The 21705-nt window shown below is 39.4% G+C and overlaps 1 protein-coding gene across 4 annotated transcripts in view; it reads right to left on the bottom strand.

Moving 5' to 3' along the window:
- CERT1 (ceramide transporter 1) overlaps positions 1 to 21705 on the bottom strand; it is a 155768-nt gene that overhangs the window by 106529 nt on the left and 27534 nt on the right. For 2 of the 4 annotated variants that reach the window (XM_005288273.5, XM_005288274.5), the window contains exon 3: positions 18263 to 18379. The exons of the other annotated variants lie outside the window; for them this stretch is intronic. In XM_005288273.5, the coding sequence (XP_005288330.1) occupies positions 18263 to 18379 (117 nt within the window). The remainder of the gene's footprint in view (positions 1 to 18262; positions 18380 to 21705) is intronic. 4 annotated transcript variants of the gene reach the window in all.

Here is a 21705-nt window from a genome sequence, read left to right as displayed (position 1 = left end):
CTTCTACCTCGTATGTGGTAATATCTACCTCCATATCCTCTTTCCCATTTGTCATCCTGCCATTATCCCTAAACTCCCTCATTAGCCTCATTAAAGACTAAAAGTATTTGTTTAGATATTGGACCATGCCTAGATTATCCTTAACCTCCACTCCATCCTCAGTGTTTAGCGGTCCCACTTTTTCTTTCTTTGTTTTCTTCTTATTTATATGGCTGTAGAACCTTTTACTATTGTTTTTAATCCCCTTTACAAGGTCCAATTCTACATGACTTTTGGCCTCAGTTTATCCCTACATGTTCTGACCTCAATAAGGTAGCTTTCCTTGCTGGTCCCTCCCATTTTCCACTCCTTGTAGGCTTTCTGCCTTAATCTCTGAGATGCCTGCTCATCCAGCTTGGTCTACAACTCTTGCCTATGAATTTTTTCCCCTTTCTTTGAATGCAGGCTTCTGATAGTTTCTGCAACTTTGACTTGAAGTAATTCCAGGCCTCCTCCTCCTTTAAATCCACAAGTTCTTCAGTCCAATCCACTTCACTAATTTCCTTAATTTTTTGAAGTTAGCCCTTTTGAAATAAATACCCTAGTCACAGATCTATTTTTGTTTATCATTTCATTTGAACTGAATTAGCTCATGATCGCTCGAACCAAGGTTATCCCCTACAACCATTTCTTCTATGAGGTCCTCACTTCTCATCAAAACCAAATCTAAAATGGCATCCCTTCTTGTTGGTTCAGCAACTACTTGGTGAAGGAATCCATCAGCTATTGCACCCAGGAAAATTTAAGCCCTATTATTACTAGCACTTGTCCTCCGGTCTATATTTGGGAAGTTAAAGTCTCCCATGATCACACAATTCCCACTAGTATTTACTTCATTAAAAACATTAAAGAGGTCTCTATCCATATCCAAATCAGATCCCGGTGGTCTATAGCACACCCCAAGCACTATCCCAAGGGAGGCTCTAGTAGCTTTCTTCCCCAATTTGATTTTTGCCTAGACAAACTGTGTCTTATCCATTCCATCACTTATTTCTTTACAGTCTACCTCATCATTGATATACTTCACCACCTTTGCCTTTATTTCAGTCTTTCCTAAACAGCACATACCCTTCAATACCTGTACTCCAGTCATGACTACTATTCCACCATGTTTCTGTTATCCCTGTAATATCTGGTTTCACTTCCTGCACCAGTAGCTCTAGTTCCTCCATTTTGTTACCTAGGCTCCTTGCATTGGTGTACAAACATCTTAATTTTCTACCGCTAGTATCACCTATTTGACTGGTATCTACACTACTCTTCCTCCTTATGACCATTCTCCTACGCATGGCTGTATCCTTTCTTATCTCTCAGTGTTAAAATCCAGAGTGGAGATTACCTGGACATCTCCCAACCATCTCCCCCAAATTCCTAGTTTAAAGCTCTGTTCATCAGTTGTGCCAGCCTCCATCCTAGAAGTCTATTTCCCTCCCTACTCAGGTGAAGTCCATCCCGAGAGAACAGTCCTCTGTTCATGAATGCCTCCCAGTGGCCATACATCCCAAAGCCCTCCTTATAGCACCACTGCCTGAGCCATCTGTTGATCATCATAATCTTGTCACACCTTTGTTGCCCTTCTCTAGGAACAAGCAGAAACCCACTGAACAGCACCTGAGCCTCAATTTCCTTAAGTGCCTTCCCCAACCTGGCATAGTCTCCCTTGATATGTTCCAGCGAGAATCTAGCTGTATCATTTGTTCCCACATGATGCACAATCAGTGGATTCTTTCCTGCTCCCACTAGGATCCTCTTCAGCCTCAGGTCCAAATCCTGTATCTTAGTACCTGGCAGACAGCACACCCTTCTGTTCTCTGGATCAGCTCTGGTTACAGGCCTGTCTATTCTTCTCAGTAAGGAGTCCCCAATCATGTAGACCTGCCTTTTCCTGGTGATGGTGCGATTCTCTGGTCTATCCCCTGTTCCCTCTGGCTGCAAGTCCTCCCGATTCCTATTCTCCCTTGAAATCCTCTGCAACCCATCCTGTATTCTCATGGGGCTCCTATTTGGTGGTGTTTCCATTGACTCTTCCGCTCTTCTCATAAGACTAGCTGCTCTTCTCTTCTTCCTTGCCCTCCCATCTTCAGTGACCACCTGCTGTGCCCCTTTATTTTCCAATTCCGCAAACCTATTTCTGAGCTCTATTTCTCTTTCACTAGCCAGCCTTTTCCTCTGCCTGGTTCTCTTAGTCACATACTTCCACTGTGCACTTTCCTCACCCAGCTGTCTCCCCTCAGAGTTCTTTGGTCCTGCTTCCACCTGTAAGTCTGAGCTTTTCCCTTCAGCCTCCTCATGTCTTTGCTCCATCATCTGCTCGAACCCCCTTCTAAACTCAACCAGAGTTTCCACCTGCATCTTCAATCCTCAGATCTTTTCTTCCATCAGGCGGCTCTTCATGCAGACGAAACTCTTCAGGTACCCCCTCCAGGATCATGTACATACCGCAGCTTCCACATCCAGTCATCTTCAATGTGTCTTCCACTGCTTGGGTCACTACCACTGCTGCCTCTGTATCTGTCATAGCCTTCCCACCTATGTCTTGTTAGTCCAGTAAACCCAAACCAAACCACCACCACCCACAGCAAAACAAACCAGCAACGAGCACCACAACACTGCCAGAATATCACACACTACCTTCACTAGCTTGTCTGTTCCTCTGCCTGGTTCTCCTAGTCTTCACTCCCAAAACTCCCCTTGAAAACTCCCACTCAAACTCCCCTGTTTACAAAGGTATTTGTTTATTTCCCATTCATTTGGGCAACTTCATGTGTCTGAGAAGTTTTAATCAGGTTTTAGAACTCAGCACTGGAAAGAGCACTGAGAATACTTAAAGGATGCAGGCTCTTGTCTTCTTAGCATCAGTAGATATTGGGTAATTTAGTACAGCGAATTTGTGGCTCTCTCAATGGTTCATCAGTTTCTTGTCCATTAAGCATACCCCAAAAAGGTTTAAGTAGTATCTATCACGCCATACAGTAATAGTCTCATCGAGTAACTTTCAAAATGTCTCTTTTCAGACGGTATTCCTTAGGAATCTGTTTTGCAGACTTGTGTTGTGGCCTATAATTTTAAGGTCTTTAAAAATTCTGCCACATGTATTAAAAGCCTTGTTTAACCATAGTGGGAAGAAAGCATCTATAAGTTAAACTGACCTTTCAAACATCTTCTGTACTTTCAGTAATTTTACATAACTGATTCAAAGGAATGGTGCACAATGAGTTTGAACAGTTAATTAGGGAGCGTCAAAGCTCCTGGTGAGATTACAGAATTGTTATAGCAACAGACCAAAATGGTTTTAAAATGAAAAAGAAAACATGTATGTATCTGGACCACTGGTTACTTACTTTAGCTGGCTAATTTTGATAGGAGGGGTGCATCATTATCATGACTCATCACCCTATGCTTGGATCGAGTACCAGGTAAGAAGCCACCACAAGAATTCTAAGCAACCTCTGGGATGCAAGCTTTAAGGTTACTGCTATCCACTCCCTCTAGTGCCATTTTATTCCTATTCTATTTTCTCCATCTATCCTTTTTTGGTCTATCTAATTAATTTTAGCTTAGACCATCTTTGGAATTTACTACACTTCATGACACCATAATCAGCAGGATATCTGAAGACAGTATAAGAAGCATGGCTCTAGCATGAAGGAGGACTAGTGATGGGAAGAGACCAAAGTATGGTAACCAAACATCACATGGCTAGTCAAGTGCCATCGCTTGGTCACTCACCAAATTGTTGTGACAGGAACTACTGCACTGGGCCTCATGCACTTTAAGTTTCAGGAGTCTGAAAAAAGTTCAGGCACTGCTCCAGGTTTGGGGTCCGTAGACAAAACCTCAGGATGCAGATCCTCTGTGTAGAACCTCATCCTGAAAGCTGAGACCTCAAAGTCCAACTGTCTAGTCTCTGTTACCAATGATGACCCCTCAGACTCCGACACAGCTTCAACATACTTTCTGCAGAACTCAAGCTGTGTGTGTTTTCTAGAGTCACAGATTAACTCTCCAAGGGCATATGATAAATGTAACTGACAGACTTTTCACATGATTCTAAGCTACCACTGCTATCTTCAATGGCATGAGAAATGCACAAACTTATACAAAAATAAACCATACATGCATTTCCATGCTTCAGTATCCTCACCACTCCAGAACATTAAGGCTGGGATCAGACCCCTCTGGGCCATCCAGGATCCTTCTGCTGCAGCCCATGGCTTGTCTTCTCAATCATGCAGCTTCTCTCTCTCCAGGTCAGCTTGCTTTCTCTGAGCTTTGTTGGTCACACAGCTAAAATGCACCCCTAGCTACAAATGCATGCCGTTGGCTTCCCTTTCGGCCCAAAGCTTCCTCCAAGCCCCTCAGATTTATATATTCCACTACTTGTTTCCTCTGGCCTACCACTGGTAGTTTTCCATTCTCCAAACCCCAGCCTCCAACAGACAAGCTGGAGGAAGTGGCTTCCCTCAAATTCAGCCAACCTTCTTAACATATCACTTGACCAAAGTGCAGTCATTAAGGTTAACTAATCTGGGAGAGATATGCTTACAGGTTTGTCAGCAATGGTGGATATACAGAGGCATTCCATGGTACAGCAATTTCTATATGAACAACTTCACAATATGAACCAGCATTCATAAGTAAAGCTACAATTTTGTCATGGATATTTTTAGTAAAAGTCAGGGACAGGTCACAGGCAATGAACAAAAATTCACAGAAGCCATGACCTGTCCCTGACTTTTACTAAAAACATACGTGACAAAATGGGGAGGGAAGAGAGTCCAGTACCCTGCCCCACTGCATGCAGTGGCAGGGAGCTGCGGCCCCTTGCCCCCGCCAGTGGAGGTGGCTGGGGAGTTCTGGGGGCTCCCTGCCACTCACAGGGGCTGGGGCTATGGTGTATCCCCCACGGGCGGCAGTAGCTGGGGAGCTTTGGGGTATCCCCCCACTGCATGCGGGGTTGGGAGCCGCAGGGGATACCCTGCTGCCCTGCAGGGCTGGGAGCTGGGAAGGGCCGACTGGGAACTGCAGGGGATCCCCCGCCGCCCGTGGGGGCTGGGGAGCTCCAGGGAATCCCCCATCACCCTACAAGGCTTGGAGCTGGGGGGAATCCCCCATTAGCAGGCATGGCTGGGAGCTGGGGGGCGAGCTAGGAGAGGTCTCCCGCTACTGCGGTGGCTGGACTACTGCAGGACCCCAATGTCACCTCCATGACATACTTGTAGCCTTATTCATAAATTGTACAGACAGATTTCCCCAATCACCACAAGATGTCATCCTAGATCAGGGAAAAAAGCCAAGGTTCATAGGCTAAAGTGCACCAATTCGTGAGTCATCTATGCAGCATAACTCGCCTGGAGTACATAAGTGAAACCACCATCAGTGAAACAAGTTTTCACTTTTCTATCCTCCTCCCACCTGATATGCATTTGTCATGTTGGTCTTAAAAGCAGAATTGGTTAAGCCAAAAACAATAAACTTATTCTTTCCCCCAAAGCCAACTTCTGGTACCAGCCAGAGACTTTTTAACTAACATCCCCTCTGAGGTACTTTACTGAACATAGAAATAAGAACGGAACTTTTCCAAAATTGATAACCATTTCACTTTTGAATTCCAAGCGTTTTTAATATTCCTTTTTCTTTGTATATGCATAATTTAAAATGTTTACTATGGTATAATTGCTGCAATAAAAGCAGATCAGAATTTTTACCCAAAATCCTGAACCACAAAGTTAGTTGTTTTAGTTTCAAAACTAGGGATTCTAACATCATCCTTAAACCCCATATACCTTCATCACTACAGACTTGCCTATACATTTCCATCCCTTACAAAGAAGTAATAACTGGACTTCTATACCTTGACAAAAACACTTAAATTTTACTCTTACCTGAGCATCCTATATCCACAGCCTCTCAAATCAGTTAATGGTACTTTTGGCAATGGATGTTCCATAGCTTTATGAACAGAACAGAGTCAGGCACTAATTATAATTCAAGAGTTGCTGCTGAGGGATATTCCAACTCTTGAGATTTTGTTCAATAATTTACCTTCAAGTATGGATATATTATCCTCAGATTTAAGCAATGGTGTACATCTTCGGTCCTTAGTAAAACTTTACCATCACTACTAGTAGCGATCATCACTAAGCCAACAATTATTCTGCAAAACAGATTTTGGAGCCATTAGTACTTCTGTGTTTTCAAGGCTAGATCACTGCTATTCTTTATTCTCAGGAGCTACTGCTTGCATACCTAGGATGCAGCTGACTCTAAATACAGCCTCTCATCTTTACAGGCACATTAGCATATTACTCCTGTTTTAAGACTTTAGCTACGCCCTGGCAGCTCATATACGATGCAAGTTTCCGTTTCCATTCAAGAGCCTTAATGTATGTTGCAGTTTATGAGGCCAATGTTCATAACCAATTATTAATATCAGAAGGAGTTGAGGCATATTGCAACTTCACCACTGTCACGGCCTAACGCAACTAAGATGCTCCATCTAGTCCTTCAAGGGAAGGCTAAAGAGATGTTTGCTGTAGCTTACAACTGTGAGTGCTCAACTTCATTAATTAATTGTACAATTTTGAATGCCTAAACCCAAATTAAAAGAATTCTACAAATATAAAAATGAGGTCTGGTGTAGACATATTGAAGGATGGAAAGTTTACAGTAGCCTTCGTGTTAATAAGGTTATCTTGTTCTGTTCTGAAGTTGCTCTCAGGGAAATCTTGTAAGGCAGTGAATACAGAACTTGGAACAAATTATTTCAAGTGTCTAGCTGAAGAGGAAAATTGTGATTGTGATTAATAATTAGTTAAATTAGTTGTCAACTCTTAAGATGGTAGAAGTTTGGCAAGGTTTTCTAGGAAATCTGCCAAACATATGATTATAAACTGGAGCCTAAGTATAGCTATACTTCTTTTAGAAATGCATCAAATTTTTTTAGTATCAATGTTATAAAGGTTAATAATTTCACAGTATGGTCTTTTTAGGTGTTATTCCATAAGCTATAGAAACTAGTTAACTGTACATATGTTTTGCTGACTGCTTTCTATTGACAATCAAAGCACAAATATATTTGCTATACAGCATTTATTCTGAGGCATATATTATGCTTAAATAGTGTCAGAAGACAAACAGTATCTTGGATAGTTTGGGTTCATTGAGATTGGTATTCCAAAAGCCAAAAAACTCAAGTCTTGCTAGTGCAGTTTGATACATCAATTCTGAATGTTTGCCTCAATCAGAGGGCTGACATACAAACACCAAACTGCACCATGCATTTTGGTGCTGATGAATAAGACTACTATTTTGTCACGGAATCCGTGATTTCCAAAGATCTCCGTGACTTCAGCCTCGGTGGCTGGGAGCTGCAGTGTCCCGCTACCTCCTGCAGCGCCAGGGAGCTGTGAGGTTTGCCCGCTGCTTGAGGCAGTGAGCCCCCAAGCTCCAAGCTGCCATGGGCAGCAGGGGTACCTGGCAGCTCCCCACCAGCTACAGCAGTGACAGAGGGATCCCTGGCAGCTCCCAGGCCACCAGGGGGAGGGGAAGGGACCCTGGAGCTCTGAGCCCCCATGGGTGGTAGGGGCCCCGGAGCTGGGAAGCAGGAATGGTCATGTGAGTGAATGACCCATGGGACATAGCAGGGCATAAAGAACCACAGAAAGGACCAGGCCCACTCTGCAGTAGGCTGTGTACCATTTTGATTTGACTACACTGGTGCAGAAGCAGATCCTTTATGATCATGAAAATAACAGAAAACTTGAGTTGAGTTAAGACCTGCTGAATGGAAGCACTATCCTGGACACCAAAGCCTAGCAACCATGTAGAAGATTGAGCTTGGTGACAGTGTAGCAATGAACAGCAGTTCATTTTTTCCAGATTGGGAGGCTCCACAGACAAACAGTATCACACACACATCTAGCTTAATAAACTATACTCTGAACTTTTCCATTAGAGAAAATTTCTGTTATAAGTATAATATGCAAGCCTAGAATGTTAATCAATAGGACTGATTTTCAATAGCAATGGTTTGCATTCAATTGCCAACATCAAAACATTAACAGTACAATTGATTGTTCACTACTAATGACTTTTTACATCAGTGTCCAAATATAAACAAACCCAGAAAGTAAACTGCTGCACCAATTAAAATGTGTGCAAGATACTGAATCAGCATTATAATCAAAATAATTCCCAATGGACTGACAAAATTAAGTAATATATCAACAGTAATGGAGTCAAATAAGTTATGTCTGCCAAAAGAACCATTATAAATTTCTATTAGCCAGAAGTCTTAGTCAAAAGTCTACACACGAATGCTTGAAGAAATTAAGGTGTTTTAGAACACACACAAGCACTAATGTTTAATTAAAATATCAATTCCCTTGGAGGGAATATAGATCAAGTTAATCAGGATTATGTAATCATTTGAGAAGGATTTCCTCTAAAATACAAGCACCCTTCTGAGCCATAATTTTTAAGAATGCAAGAGAAAAGGCTGCCAGAGAAGAATAAAAACAAAAAAAACTTAAGCATAGCTAAATTAATTTGTGTCAGAAGTTAGACTAGAGATACAAACCTATTTCAAGTATCAAAGGGGTAGCCGTGTTAGTCTGGATCTGTAAAAGCAGCAAAGAGTCCTGTGGCACCTTATAGACTAACAGACGTTTTGGAGCATGAGCTTTCGTGGGTGAATACCCACTTATAGACTAACCTCTATTAGTCTATAAGGTGCCACAGGATTCTTTGCTGCTTTTACAAACCTATTTCAATCTCCTTTACCTAGGGTGACCAGATAGCAAATGTGAAAAATCGGGACAGGGGGTGGGGGTAATAGGAGCCTATATAAGAAAAAGACCCCAAAATCGGGACTGTCCCTATAAAATCGGGACATCTGGTCACCCTACCTTTACCTAATAGGAGAAAACTATTTTTCTGAACCAAATATTTCTATAATCTTACTAAATGCCACTGTTTCCTTGCCCATCTTGAAATCCATCCATTTTAAAGTTCTTATTTTACCCTTATCTATGTGAATAAATTGTAACTAAACTTTGTTAATATTACTTAAGTGTTTCAGCCTCATCCATGTAGCAGAGATGGTTTGCTTAAGAGTTTTGAAACTACTTTTGGATAAGGGCAGTCTTTGGTAACTACCTGTAGGGGGGGGGGGGAGAGAGAGAGTGTTTCACTTGGTCAAAAAGTTATTTTTCAAATAATAATTACTTTAATATTGATAGGCTAAGTTTAGTGTTGTGTAAAGAGTACACATGTATTTAAGCATTCTTTCAACATTATTTTGTTTTTAAAATATTGTTTTCTCAGTTTTTAATGAAAGGTTTTACTGATCATTCATCAATAATGTATGCTTTGGTGTCTCTCAAAACCAACCCCCTGGGGTATTGTTAGAGAGAGAGCAAGAGAGAGAGCAAGAGCGAGAGCGATCCTCTCTCTCTACAATGGACACGGGCTCATCAAGAGAGAGTCCTACAGACAGTGGTGAATTCCGAAAGAATCATGCTTAAGATTCCTGAATAACTTTTTTCCCCCTTTTTTGTAAATAAGATTATAGAATAACTTTGCCAGATCTCTAGAAACGACACCAAGTACTATAGTTTTATGTTTACCGTTTTATTTGTGTTTTCTTATACCAACTTGCTATTAAAAGCACAATTTATTCAAGTAAACCATGCAAGAAAACCAAAAGTGACTGCTACAGATAATTTTAGGACAAAACATTGTCTGATACTGAGAACGTTATCTCCATCTTGCTGGAGGCAGGTAAAACTGACACAATAATCTGAAAGCAAGACCTCTTTTGAACCAGATAAAATTGTGCATCAATTGGAAGGCATAAAGGGTGAAACAATGTAAAAGTAATAGGTAGTATCACAAGGCACGTAACAGAGCAATTTATTTATAGGGTATAAATTAAAAAGATTCACAAAAACATCAGTCAACATTAGGGCCGTCAAGCAATAAACAAATTAATCATGATTAATCACGCGAATAAAAAAATTAATTGTGATTAATCACACTGTTAAACAATAAAAATACAATTTATTTAAATATTTTGGATGTTTTCTACATTTTCAAATATATTGATTTAAATTATAACACAAAGTGTACAGTACTCACTTTATATTTATTTTTGATTAAATACTTGCACTGTACAAAACAAAAAAATAGTATTTTTCAATTCACCTAATACAAGTACTGTAATGCAATCTCTATCATGAAAGTTGAACTTACAAATGTAAAATTGTGTACAAAAAATAACTGCATTCAAAAATAAAACAATGTAAAACTTTAGATCCTACAAGTCCATGCAGTCTTATTTCTTTTTCAACCAATCGCTCAAACGATAAAGGAGATAATGCTGCCCGCTTCTTGTTCACGTCACCTGAAAGTGAGAACAGGTGTTGTACCCAGTGTCGCAAGATATTTACATGCCAGATGCGCTAAAGATTTATATGTCCCTTCATGCGTCTATGCTGATGAGGGGTTCTGCTCAATAACAATCCAAAGCAGTGCGGACTGACATGTTCATTTTCATCACCTGACTCAGATGCCACCAGCAGAAAGTTGATTCTCTTTTTTGGTGGTTTGGGATCTGTAGTTTCCGCATCAGAGTTGCTCTTTTAAGACTTCTGAAAGCATGCTCCACACCTCATCCTTCTCAGATTCTGGAAGGCACTTCAGATTCTTAAACCTTGGGTCAAGTGTTGTAGCTATCTTTAGAAATCTCACATTGGTACCGTCTTTGCGTTTTGTCAAATCTGCAGCAAAAGTGTTCTTATGATGAACATGTGCTGAGTCATCATCCAAGACTACTATAACATGAAATATATTGCAAAATGCAGGTAAAATAGAGCTGGAAACATAGAATTTTCCCCCAAGGAGTTCAGTCACAAATTTAATTAACACTTTTTTTTTTTTAACGAGTGTCGTCAGCATGGAAGCATGTCCTCTGGAATGGTAGCTGAAGAATGAAGGGGCATATGAATGTTTAGCATATCTGGCACATAAATACCTTGCAATGCCGGCCACAAAAGTCCCATGCGAACACCTGTTCCTCACTTTCTGGTGACACTGTAAATAAGAAGTGGGCAGCACTATCTCCCGTAAATTTAAACAAACTTGTTCGTCTTAGTGATTGGCTGAACAAGAAGTAGGACTGAGTGGACTTGTAGGCTCTAAAGTTTTGCATTGTTTTGTTTTGAGTGCAGTTACGTAACAAAAAAAAACCCCTACATTTGTAAGCTGCACTTTCATGATAAAGAGATTGAACTATACAGTACTTGTATGAGGTGAATTAAAAATACTGTTTCTCATTTGTACAGTGTAAATATTTGTAATAAAAAGTAATAAGATAAAGTCAGCACTGTACACTTTGTATTGTGTTGTGATTGAAATCAATATATTTGAAAATGTAGAAAAATATCCAAAAATATTTAATACATTTCTATTGGTATTCTATTGTTTAACAATGCAATTAAAATGCAATTAATTGTGATATTAATTTTTTGAGTTAATCACGAGTTAACTGTGATTAATCAACAGCCCTAGTCAACATGAAAGTTCTTTACGAGAAACCTCCCAAGTGGCGAGTTAGTTGGGTATTCTAAAGTCACAAAAGATTAAATACTTCAACAAGTACAGTATAACAGAACAGTACTGCTCAAATATTGCAGAATACTTTTAAAACCAAAACCACACAAAGAATGGGGTCTGAGGATATTCTCGAAGGCTGTAAATCAAGCTGGCAATAAAATTTCCCACTTTTCTAAGTAGGGCAACGACAGACATGCTTTTACCTCTAGAGCAGTGATTTTCAACTTGTGGTCTGCGGAACTCTGGGGGTCCACAGACTATGTTTAAGACTTCCAAATTGGTCTGCACTTCCACTGGAAATTTTTTAAGGGGTCTGCAAATGAAAAAAGTTGAAAACTACTGCTCTACCTCCTATACCCCAGTTCACTTTGTGGATTAGAGAAAGATAGAACACCTGAATTTAATTATTTTCAAACATAAAATAATGTTGCCTCTGAAGTCTTTTATACTGTTAGCACAAAAGAAGCTGAATAAGTCAGGGGCTCCCAGAAAAAAAGAAAATCACACTGGCAACTTGAATTTTTAAAAATTGGTCAATTTAAAAAAGTGTTAAAATAGAGCTCCCATTAAACAATGCTCCTGGGATTTTTATTTATTTATTTATTTTTATTTTAAAGAACGTATTAGGTGTATTCTGCTCCCTTGTCAATTATTTTTAAGTCTTCCTGGTGGGGTAGAAGGCAGGCCTAAGAGCAACACCCTCTCTTCTTACTCTGTTTCTTTCTGCACGTGCCTGCTGCTACCTCTTCCATTTCAACACTGCTGCTTTTGTTAATGCAAATGCCCTTTTGCAGGGCCTTGGGCTTCTGTGAGCTCCTCCAGATCACTGCATGAGTGGGGCAAAGTACAGATGACCTTCAACAGAACAGTGAAACTGATTATATACAGCATGCTGTCAAATGGATAAACTAAAAACGTATAAAGATAAGAGAAAGAACACTTATCTTCTAGCTAAAGTAATCTTAATGGTTGCTTAACAATTGTAGATAGCTTTTCAGATGGAAATGTGATTTCTAACTTGACAGTGTCCCTTTAGCAATGACATTTTCTTAAATAAAAAGTTGTTTAATCCTTAATCAGACTCAGTCCACATTGTCTGAAGCCTACTCCATTTGCTCGCATTTTACTGTTACTTTGCTCTTTCGATATCACAAAGGTAGGAAAGATAAAAAGGAAGAAAATGGACCTACCTGTATACAACCCTGTATCAATGCTGTAAGTAAGGACTTGTCTACACTTTGAATGGATATACACACATCATTATAGATATTCCCGTGCTGGAAGGGGAACAAGTTTTACTAGAACAAGACACCTTTATATCAGTATAACTATATCTACACTAGGGGTTGTACCAGGATAACGTTTCAGTAAAAAAATCCACCACTTTAACCAAAACAGTTATACCAGTGTAAAAACAAACAAAAACAAGAACAACAGTGTACAACAGGCCTAAGACACAATCATAGCCTAACAATGCTTTACAATCTGATTCCAGCAAGAAAAAAAAAGCCTAGCGGTGACAGAATCAAGAATATTTCTAGGTCTGAGAATTCTCATAGTAATTATCCATAGTACCTTGCTACTTTGAGGATTTTATGGTAAAGAGCTGCTATCAGTATAGGGTAGTGTATTTCTAGATGTAATGGTGTTTAACAGGCAAACTCACTATAGGATTTAGTTGAAGCAATGTACTGGGATCCTAAGGCAGTGGGGAGTCATTTCAAAATTAAGTCAGTTTTACTCTTCTTGGAAACACGAGCTTCCATGTTCACCAAAAAGATAATGCTTTAAGATGTTTAAATTTACATATTTGCACTAGAACATATAACAAGCTTTTAGATTGCACTTTTAAAGATATTTGATCATTTCTTTATTCACTAGCCTGCCAAAACCCAAGTTTGTGGTTCTCCACTCTACAAGTATTGTACCATAAACAACTAAACCAGTAAAGACCAAGGTAAAATAAACGTGTAAGGATTACACATATTTACATTTCCAAAACAAGTTAACTGAATTTCTATAAGTCTACATATGTATATATTCTATTCTACAATTGATGTTGACAGGATTAAAGTTTCTTTAAAATTACCTTTACCTTTATTCCCCCATCAATTCTGTTTCTGGTTCCCAAAAATGTATTTCCCCACTCAGCTTGAAAACTACCACAATAGAGGTTTAATGTCAATTTACTCAATCTTATCTTTTCCATTCAATGCTGCCATTGAGTGGTTCATTTTTTCCAATAAAATTATGATCAAAATAGTCTCTTCATAATGATAGACCTTGAAGGAAGCCACCAGATACCTCTCACTATCATTAAAAGGAGACTTTAGGAGGTATGGTGGCTGCCATCTGAGGAGAGATTAGGAAAACTGGGACTTTTCATCTTGGAAAAGAAACGAATAAGGGGGGATATGACACTGGTCTATGAAATCATGACTGGTGTGGAGAAAGTAAATAAGGAAGTGTTATTTACTTCCTTATTCTTATAACACAAGAACTAGGGGTCACCAAATGAAATGAATAAGCAGCAGGTTTAAAACAAACAAAAGGAAGTATTTTTTCCACACAATGCACAGTCAACCTGTGGAACTCCTTGACAGAGGATGTTGTGAAAGTCAAGACCATAACAGGGTTAAAAAAAGAACTAGATAAATTCATGGAGGATAGGCCCATCAATGGCTATTAGCCAGGGTGTGCAGGGAGGGGAATGGGTGACAGGGGATGGATCACTTGATGATTACCTGTTCAGTTCATTCCCTCTGGGGCACCTGGCATTGGCCACTGTCGGAAAGCAGGATACTGGGCTAGATAGGCCATTGGTCTGACCCAGTATGGCCATTCTTATATTCTTACTGTGATTCTTGGGCCTACAGACTTAATCTAATTGTGAGCTCAGCTCTAAAAAGTATGTGAAAGTTCATCAAATGTCAGAATAACCTAGAACAACAAATGTTGACAGGGAAAAGTACAAAATGGAGACAAAGACCAAATTAGTCCAAACACTAAGGCCTACTGATATAACTCAAGGACTGTGTTAAGATCATGGCTAGTAAACAAGAAAACATGGGTCCAGAAATTAAACTAAAACTAATGTGTTGCATATTAGGCATAATTGGTGAACAAAATAATGATGAGACAGGCTATTCATCACTCCCTTTTTGGGTCCCTAAAAAAAGAGACTTTGAAGCTGGTCGTGTTGGTGGTGGGAAAATATGGAGAAAGAACAGACTGAGGCTACTGGCACAATCTTCACCATCATGGCTGCCACCCCCACCATCCTCTGGATCCCAGGCCTTCATCATCCTAATCCTGAGAGATGTCCTGACCACACCGAACCAGAGAAAGGGACCCAGACGACATTGCCAAATCTATCAGCTCTAGCTGGGATAAGATAGGATCCGACTTAGCAGCAGCAACAACCACTGCTCCAGCTCATCTCAACTAACTTTTCGTTTCCCCAAAAGAACAGTTACCACCATCTTTAATACCACTTAAAAGACTGTTAAACCAAAATCTCTCCAGCTAAAGAGAAAGGGAACAAAGAATGTTGTCAAATTGAAAGACCTATTTAATACTTTACATTTCAAATACTTCAACTGTTTTTCCTTCTTTTCTTTCTCTTTAATGGTGTTTGTACCATGGTACCAAGCTGGCTAAGGTCTCTGTATACCAAACCCCAAACCTTGTTTAACACTGTTTCATGTTGAACAATGACCAGGTTATGTTAACATCTCTGGCACATTTAATCCATCTAAATTAATACAGCAAGGGTCACATCTTTCACTCCAATCATAAATGGAATATAAATCATATCTTTAGGTGATTGTCTTGAACTGTAAAAATCCAGTGAATCCTCTCTCTTCCACATACCTAATATACACACATGGATTATCATGTACAGGAGTAATCCAGTTTGACACACAGTTGCCTCCAGAGTTTGGGGGAATTTTAAAAAGTTCAATAAAACTTAAGAACTTAACATGATTTTCTTGATTGCAAAACCTTGAAAAACAAGGATCAAGCAGAGTCTCCCTTCTCAGATTTGCAGAGATTTAGGTGGTGCACAAACACTTTACAAGCTGTATCTGGGAAGCTCTTGATTTGGCCAAGGCTCAGAACCCTCAGAATGCATACAAAGGCCAAGAAAATGACAAATACATGGCGTAGCAAACTCTAATCTAGTTCTAATGCATGAACCTGAAACAGTTTAAATTTCTCCTCTGCTACTAGCTACCCATCCATGTTGCTAGGCAATAGTCTTTTCTAAGTACGCTCAGACTCAAAATGAAACTTAAAGTTCAGCTTAAATCAACAGTGTTTTCTGTTCAGAGTACAATGGAATGCAGTTACAAAACTCGTACAGCCTTGGCTTTCATACTTTGAAGATAAACACCCTCCTTGTGACATGCTACCGTAAGTCTTACAAATATAGTTTTGTTAACAAGGAACTTCAGCAGCCTACTTAGAGCTACCTACCCACTTAGTAACCAAAGAATTTTACACTTAAAAAGAAACAGTAAATAGTCAATAAAATGCTGGATTAACTAATCCAAGGGAATTTTTAAACCAGAAGACAAAATATCCACTTAGAAATAGTTACGGTAAACAAGGTAAACAAAAGCAGCAAAGAGTCCTGTGGCACCTTATAGACTAACAGACGTATTGGAGCATGAGCTTTAGTGGGTGAATACACACTTCTTTGGATGCATGACCGAAGAAGTGGGTATTCACCCACGAAAGCTCATGCTCCAAAATGTCTGTTAGTCTATAAGGTGCCACAGGACTCTTTGCTGCTTTTACAGATCCAGACTAATACAGCTACCCCTTTGAAGGTAAACTAATTAAAGTTGGGAAAAATTACTTTTAGTATTATGGAACCATCGTAGCCAATTAATTTAAAATAGTGTAATTGGAAGACCAATTTTGACCTGCTACCCACAAGCTTTTAAAAGCCCCTTCTCCCTGAAATTTTACACTTGTGACATTTCAATTAGGGAGATTTATTTGCAAAGTTCCAGGTTAACTAGGTAAGCCACATAATATGTACAATTTTGGGAAAAAATGTAGCCTTTCACTTTCTGAAAGTCTAACCTTTTTCCCTTGCTCGTCTCAAAAAAAGGTTTGGATTAAAAGCTTCAACAAGAATTACAATACAGGATAGTATTTTTTAAGGATTGGTAGAAAGTATCAATACTACTCCATGAAAAAATCCTTCAAGCTATTATCTTTGATTATCCTAAGTTTAATGAAGGAAATTGAGGAATTTGCTGCTTCTACAGACACCATCTCTTCAGACCTTGTAAATTTGCTGTTACAATAGCAAAATTTACTGCCTTTAAGATATAGATTTGTAACTGTGTTGGAGAGTTCTACTTAGAGAAAACAGTGAAAATGAATTTTAAATACCACAACACCTTGATCGATCCATTATTAGTTGAGAGCTCTCTTTAGGTATTGCAGAAGAAGCGATGCAAAGTGGACTGCCAAACTGACATGGTTTCAAGTTTTACATCACTTCCTCTCACCACCTCTACACCAGACTGCACAAAAGGAATTCTGGTTTGGGACTAATTCTATACACTCAAAAATGTGCTGGATACACCTTAAAGTGAAGACATAAAAGACACAATACAGGTAAGAAATATTCAGAAACTATTAACTACTAATAGAAAAGTATTTTTAATCAAGTCAGTATATTTGCTAAGAGCACATTCTACACAACCAAATGCAATTTAATGCAAAAGATTTCAGAATGGAAATGCACATGTGCTGTTTAAACTATACCTGATAAAAGGAGAAACTTCAGAGTCTCAGATAAGGAAAGTATATACCAGTGAAAACACTGCTGAAAGTTCATAAAGATAAACACTTAGGTTTACCTATTTGTTTTTTTTATTACCATAGCATCGGAGGACCCCAGAGATTGGGGCCCTATTGTGTTAGGCACTGCACAAATAAAGAGACAAAAAACTTCAGGACAGGGATTGTCTCTTACTCCATGTCTGTACAGAATAAAGTTTTCAACAGTGCTTAAGTGCTGACTTAAGTGATTTGGGTGACATCAAGGTCAGAGGAAGAACAGAATGCAGTTGTCATAAGTGTGAGATGAGAGTCTGAACAACAGCCTTAACAGACAGAAAAGGCCGAATCTTTGAAATATATGGATATACCTATGGTAAAATCAAGTATTGGCTAAAAGATACTCAAGAAAAGTTAGATTTTAGTTTTTGCTTTATTTTTGCTCCGTTATTTTTGAAGTATGCTTCTAAAAGCTCTAGTTGCCCTTTTAAATAAATAATTATATTCCTATCCTATCTTCTAGAGCTGGAAGGGACCTTGAAAGGTCATCAAGTCCAGCCCCCTGCCTTCATTAGCAGGACCAAGTACCAATTTTGCCCCAGATCCCTAAGTGGGCCCCTCAAGGATTGAACTCACAACCCTGGGTTTAGCAGGCCAATGCTCAAACCACTGAGCTTCAAGAATATATATTTTTAAATCCCGTGTACCTTTATAAGTATTTTAATGACTGCAGATCCAGATGAATGACTCTCCATAAGCACATATAGATATCAATTTTGGGGGGGAAAAAAACCAGTAGCCATACCTTGTGTTGTTCTATCGCATCTATCCATTGTTGTCTATGATCAGGATCCTGAGCTCGTAGGTACCAAACACTATCATTTACGCTAATGTCAAATCTGCATTCATCAAAATCATGAGGCTGTGGAGGGAAACAAAAAGGGGGATAGGATAAGCACAGCTAGAATTAAGCATAATAAAGATTAGCTATATCTCAAGCATAGAATGCTGAGAGTCTAGCTATACGGTGTTACAGACCACACTATTTGCTTTTTTAACTATAGAGTTAATTAAATTCATATTACAGTATTGGCTCCATTTTGTTTGGTGGGCCTAAATAAGAATTTTAGATAAATTTTAAGTTAAGTTTAAAAAAAAAAGTTAAACCAATAAGTTACACTTTACACCAACCCAGAAAACAGCCAGCAGAAGTTTACAGTATGACATATTGTATATAGTAAGAGCTGATGAAACATTATAGCAACTGCCACAAGATCAATTTAAAAACACTGAAGGATTCTTGGGATTCTACCCAAGCATAGACCAAACACTCCTTCCCCCATCCAAATAAAATGAACAAACCTTATAGCAGACTAAAAAAGCAAAACTAACAAATATCTCAAGCTGAGTTTTAACTTCAGAAAAAAGAGGCAGACACTCCATGAAGTCCACTATGGCTACTACTACTGATTTTAGATACCGTAGTAATGGGCAGCAGTATAAAATCATAAGCTAGATTATCAATAAACATTTGTGTTCATGTAGAATGATACAAATGCAATGCTAGTTGACAGACAAAAGAATGGTCTGACAGATCGCAAACAAAGACCCTTCAAAATTCCTAGATAATCACATTTAATCAAAAGGCTAACAGAAAATTTAAAAGAATACACAATAATGGGACATTATAGTATACAGATACTCTGAACACCAGTGACAATAAGTTGACAAAAAGTTATTCAAAAACATGCCTTAAAATGTTACATACAAAAACCACAATCATCCTCTGTCACCATACCATTAAAAGTTGACTGTTATGGGGTAACAGGTACTATATCTTAGTTCAAGGACTAGCTCCCAATTTCAAATATGGAACCCAAATATTTAACTAGTCTCTGAAATTACATACATTCGAATGAAATGGAAACTGGCCATGCACACTGAGTGACTATCCTGTTTACAAGTGCACAGAGACTTTGCATGCAGTTTGCCTACACAATTTCAGAGGCTGATTTGAAATGTGGCCTGTCATGTGTGTCTTCAAATATCTAAACATTACTATGCATTCATGAAGCATGGTAGCAAATACTTTGGGACAGTGGTTCTCAACCAGGGGCCCAGGGCCCCCTGGGGGGCTGTGAGGCTTCAGGCAGTCCACCAAGCAGGGCCAGCATTACACTAGCTGGGGCCCAGGGCAGAAAGCTGAAACCCTACCATATGGGTGGAAGCCCAGGGCCCTGATCCCTGCCACCTGGGGCTGAAGCTGAGGCTTGAACAATGTAGCTTTGCAGGGCCCCAAGCAATTGCCCTGCTTGCTACCCCATAACACCAGCCCTGGCTTTTATATGCAGAAAACCAGTTATTGTGGTACGGGTGGGCTGTGGAGTTTTTATAGCATATTGGGGGCCTCAGAAAGAAAAAGGTTGAGACAAAGCCCCTGCTCTGGGCTATGCCACATGAACCATTTTAGAACAATACACAAAAATCTCAATATTACATCATTTATCTCATTTAACAGAGCCTTCATAGTTAAGGTTGACATCTAAGTAATTTACTTAACCTCCCATCTCCCAAATGTAACTTAATATGTAGACAGAATTGAAATAAAAGAATGGGTGATAATTTTAAATTAAAGTGTTGTTGATTTTTTAACCACAGCATTTCAGAAATCAGGAATACTCAGAAATACTACTACTAAAAAATAGTTTAAAAATTTCTTCAGTGCCTCATTTTCAGTCCTTCTACCTTGCAAACAGAATATTAGAAGTCACCAAACCACACGTGCAGAGATCTGCAATCACTCATGGATAGGATAGCTCTGATTAAAATTGATTTTAAAATAAAACATTAACAGTATGTTTATTTCTGGTGCAGCAGGGAATTAGTGATTAGGGACTTGGCTGCCTCTGTCTGACAGGACCATGGATAGATATACCAGTAACAAGCTCTATAAGAAGGCAACAGCAGCAAGGGACAGAAGGAGCTGAACAAAGAAGGAGTGCAGTTAGACTGTGGAGGGAGACAGGAAAAGAGGCTTAGTTAGTAAATTACTTGTCTCTCTCCACAAACAAAAGAAACTGCCAATACAGTTTCCCTAGCCAACTCAGATTCCTGCCTCCCTCTGAAGAATAGTATAGGATCAAGTAAGTACAGGCTATCATAATGCATATGCACAAGGGAACTGAATTAAGATTGCACAGGGAACCTTAATTCTGACAATTCCTAACTGGAGTGCTTCACAAAGTTTAATACTATTTTACCATTTTTTTTGTAGTCAATATTTATATACTAAAAACAGCAGTTAATCTAGTGAATTGAGCATAGGGCTGGGAATCAGGCACTCCTGATTTCAATCCCTGGCTGTGCCAGCAATTAACTGAATAGCTTTGGGCAAATGATAGCTTTTATGTTCCTTATTCAAAATGAGAAAGATAGCTTACCTCACAGGGCTGTTGTGAAGATACATGTGCTTTGAAAATATGAAATACTAAGTGTCATAATATTTATATGAAAGCACAGAGCCATGACATTCCTTTAATGCCAAGTCAGGAGATGCCATTCTGGAGGGTTGTGGGTAATATATTCAAGGCCGATTGAAAAAGAATGGATTTATGATACCACAGCATGTGATCCAGGAATGCCTCCCTGTTCAGGTGCAGAAATAGGAAGAGGAGGTAAATGGAAGTCTGTGCCTCATCCAGTTGTTAGAGACTGAAACAAGAAGGTGAACTCTCACCACACCAGCCAAGGAGGTGGGAGTTGTTAGGATGCTTGGCTTACCCAAACCAGAAAGAGGAAGGTTTTAACACAAGTGCAACTGTACTGTTTCCCCTCAAGTCTTTAACCCCTGGCCTCATCCTCTTTTTACCTGCCTTAGATTCTAGGACATAGAACTCATGATTCCAAGGATAACATAGTGGTGTGTGTATAATGTTTCATCTAGTATTTCCTTCACAGTGTGAGGACTAGCCTAAGACACTTTGGGCTGGTCCACACTAACCCCCCACTTTGAACTAAGATACGCAACTTCAGCTACGTTATTCACGTAGCTGAAGTCGAACTATCTTAGTTTGAACTTACCACGGGTCCACACACAGCAGGCAGACTCCCCCGTCGACTCCGCGTACTCCTCTCGCCAAGCAGGAGTACCGGCGTAGACAGCGAGCACTTCCGGGATCGATTTATCGCGTCTAGACAAGACGCGATAAATCGATCCCAGAAGATCGATTGCTTACCGCCGGACCCGGA

This window comes from Chrysemys picta, chromosome 6 (assembly GCF_011386835.1).
Source record: "Chrysemys picta bellii isolate R12L10 chromosome 6, ASM1138683v2, whole genome shotgun sequence".
Classification (NCBI taxonomy): Eukaryota; Metazoa; Chordata; order Testudines; family Emydidae; genus Chrysemys; species Chrysemys picta.
This window is presented reverse-complemented; position numbering and strand designations above follow the sequence as displayed.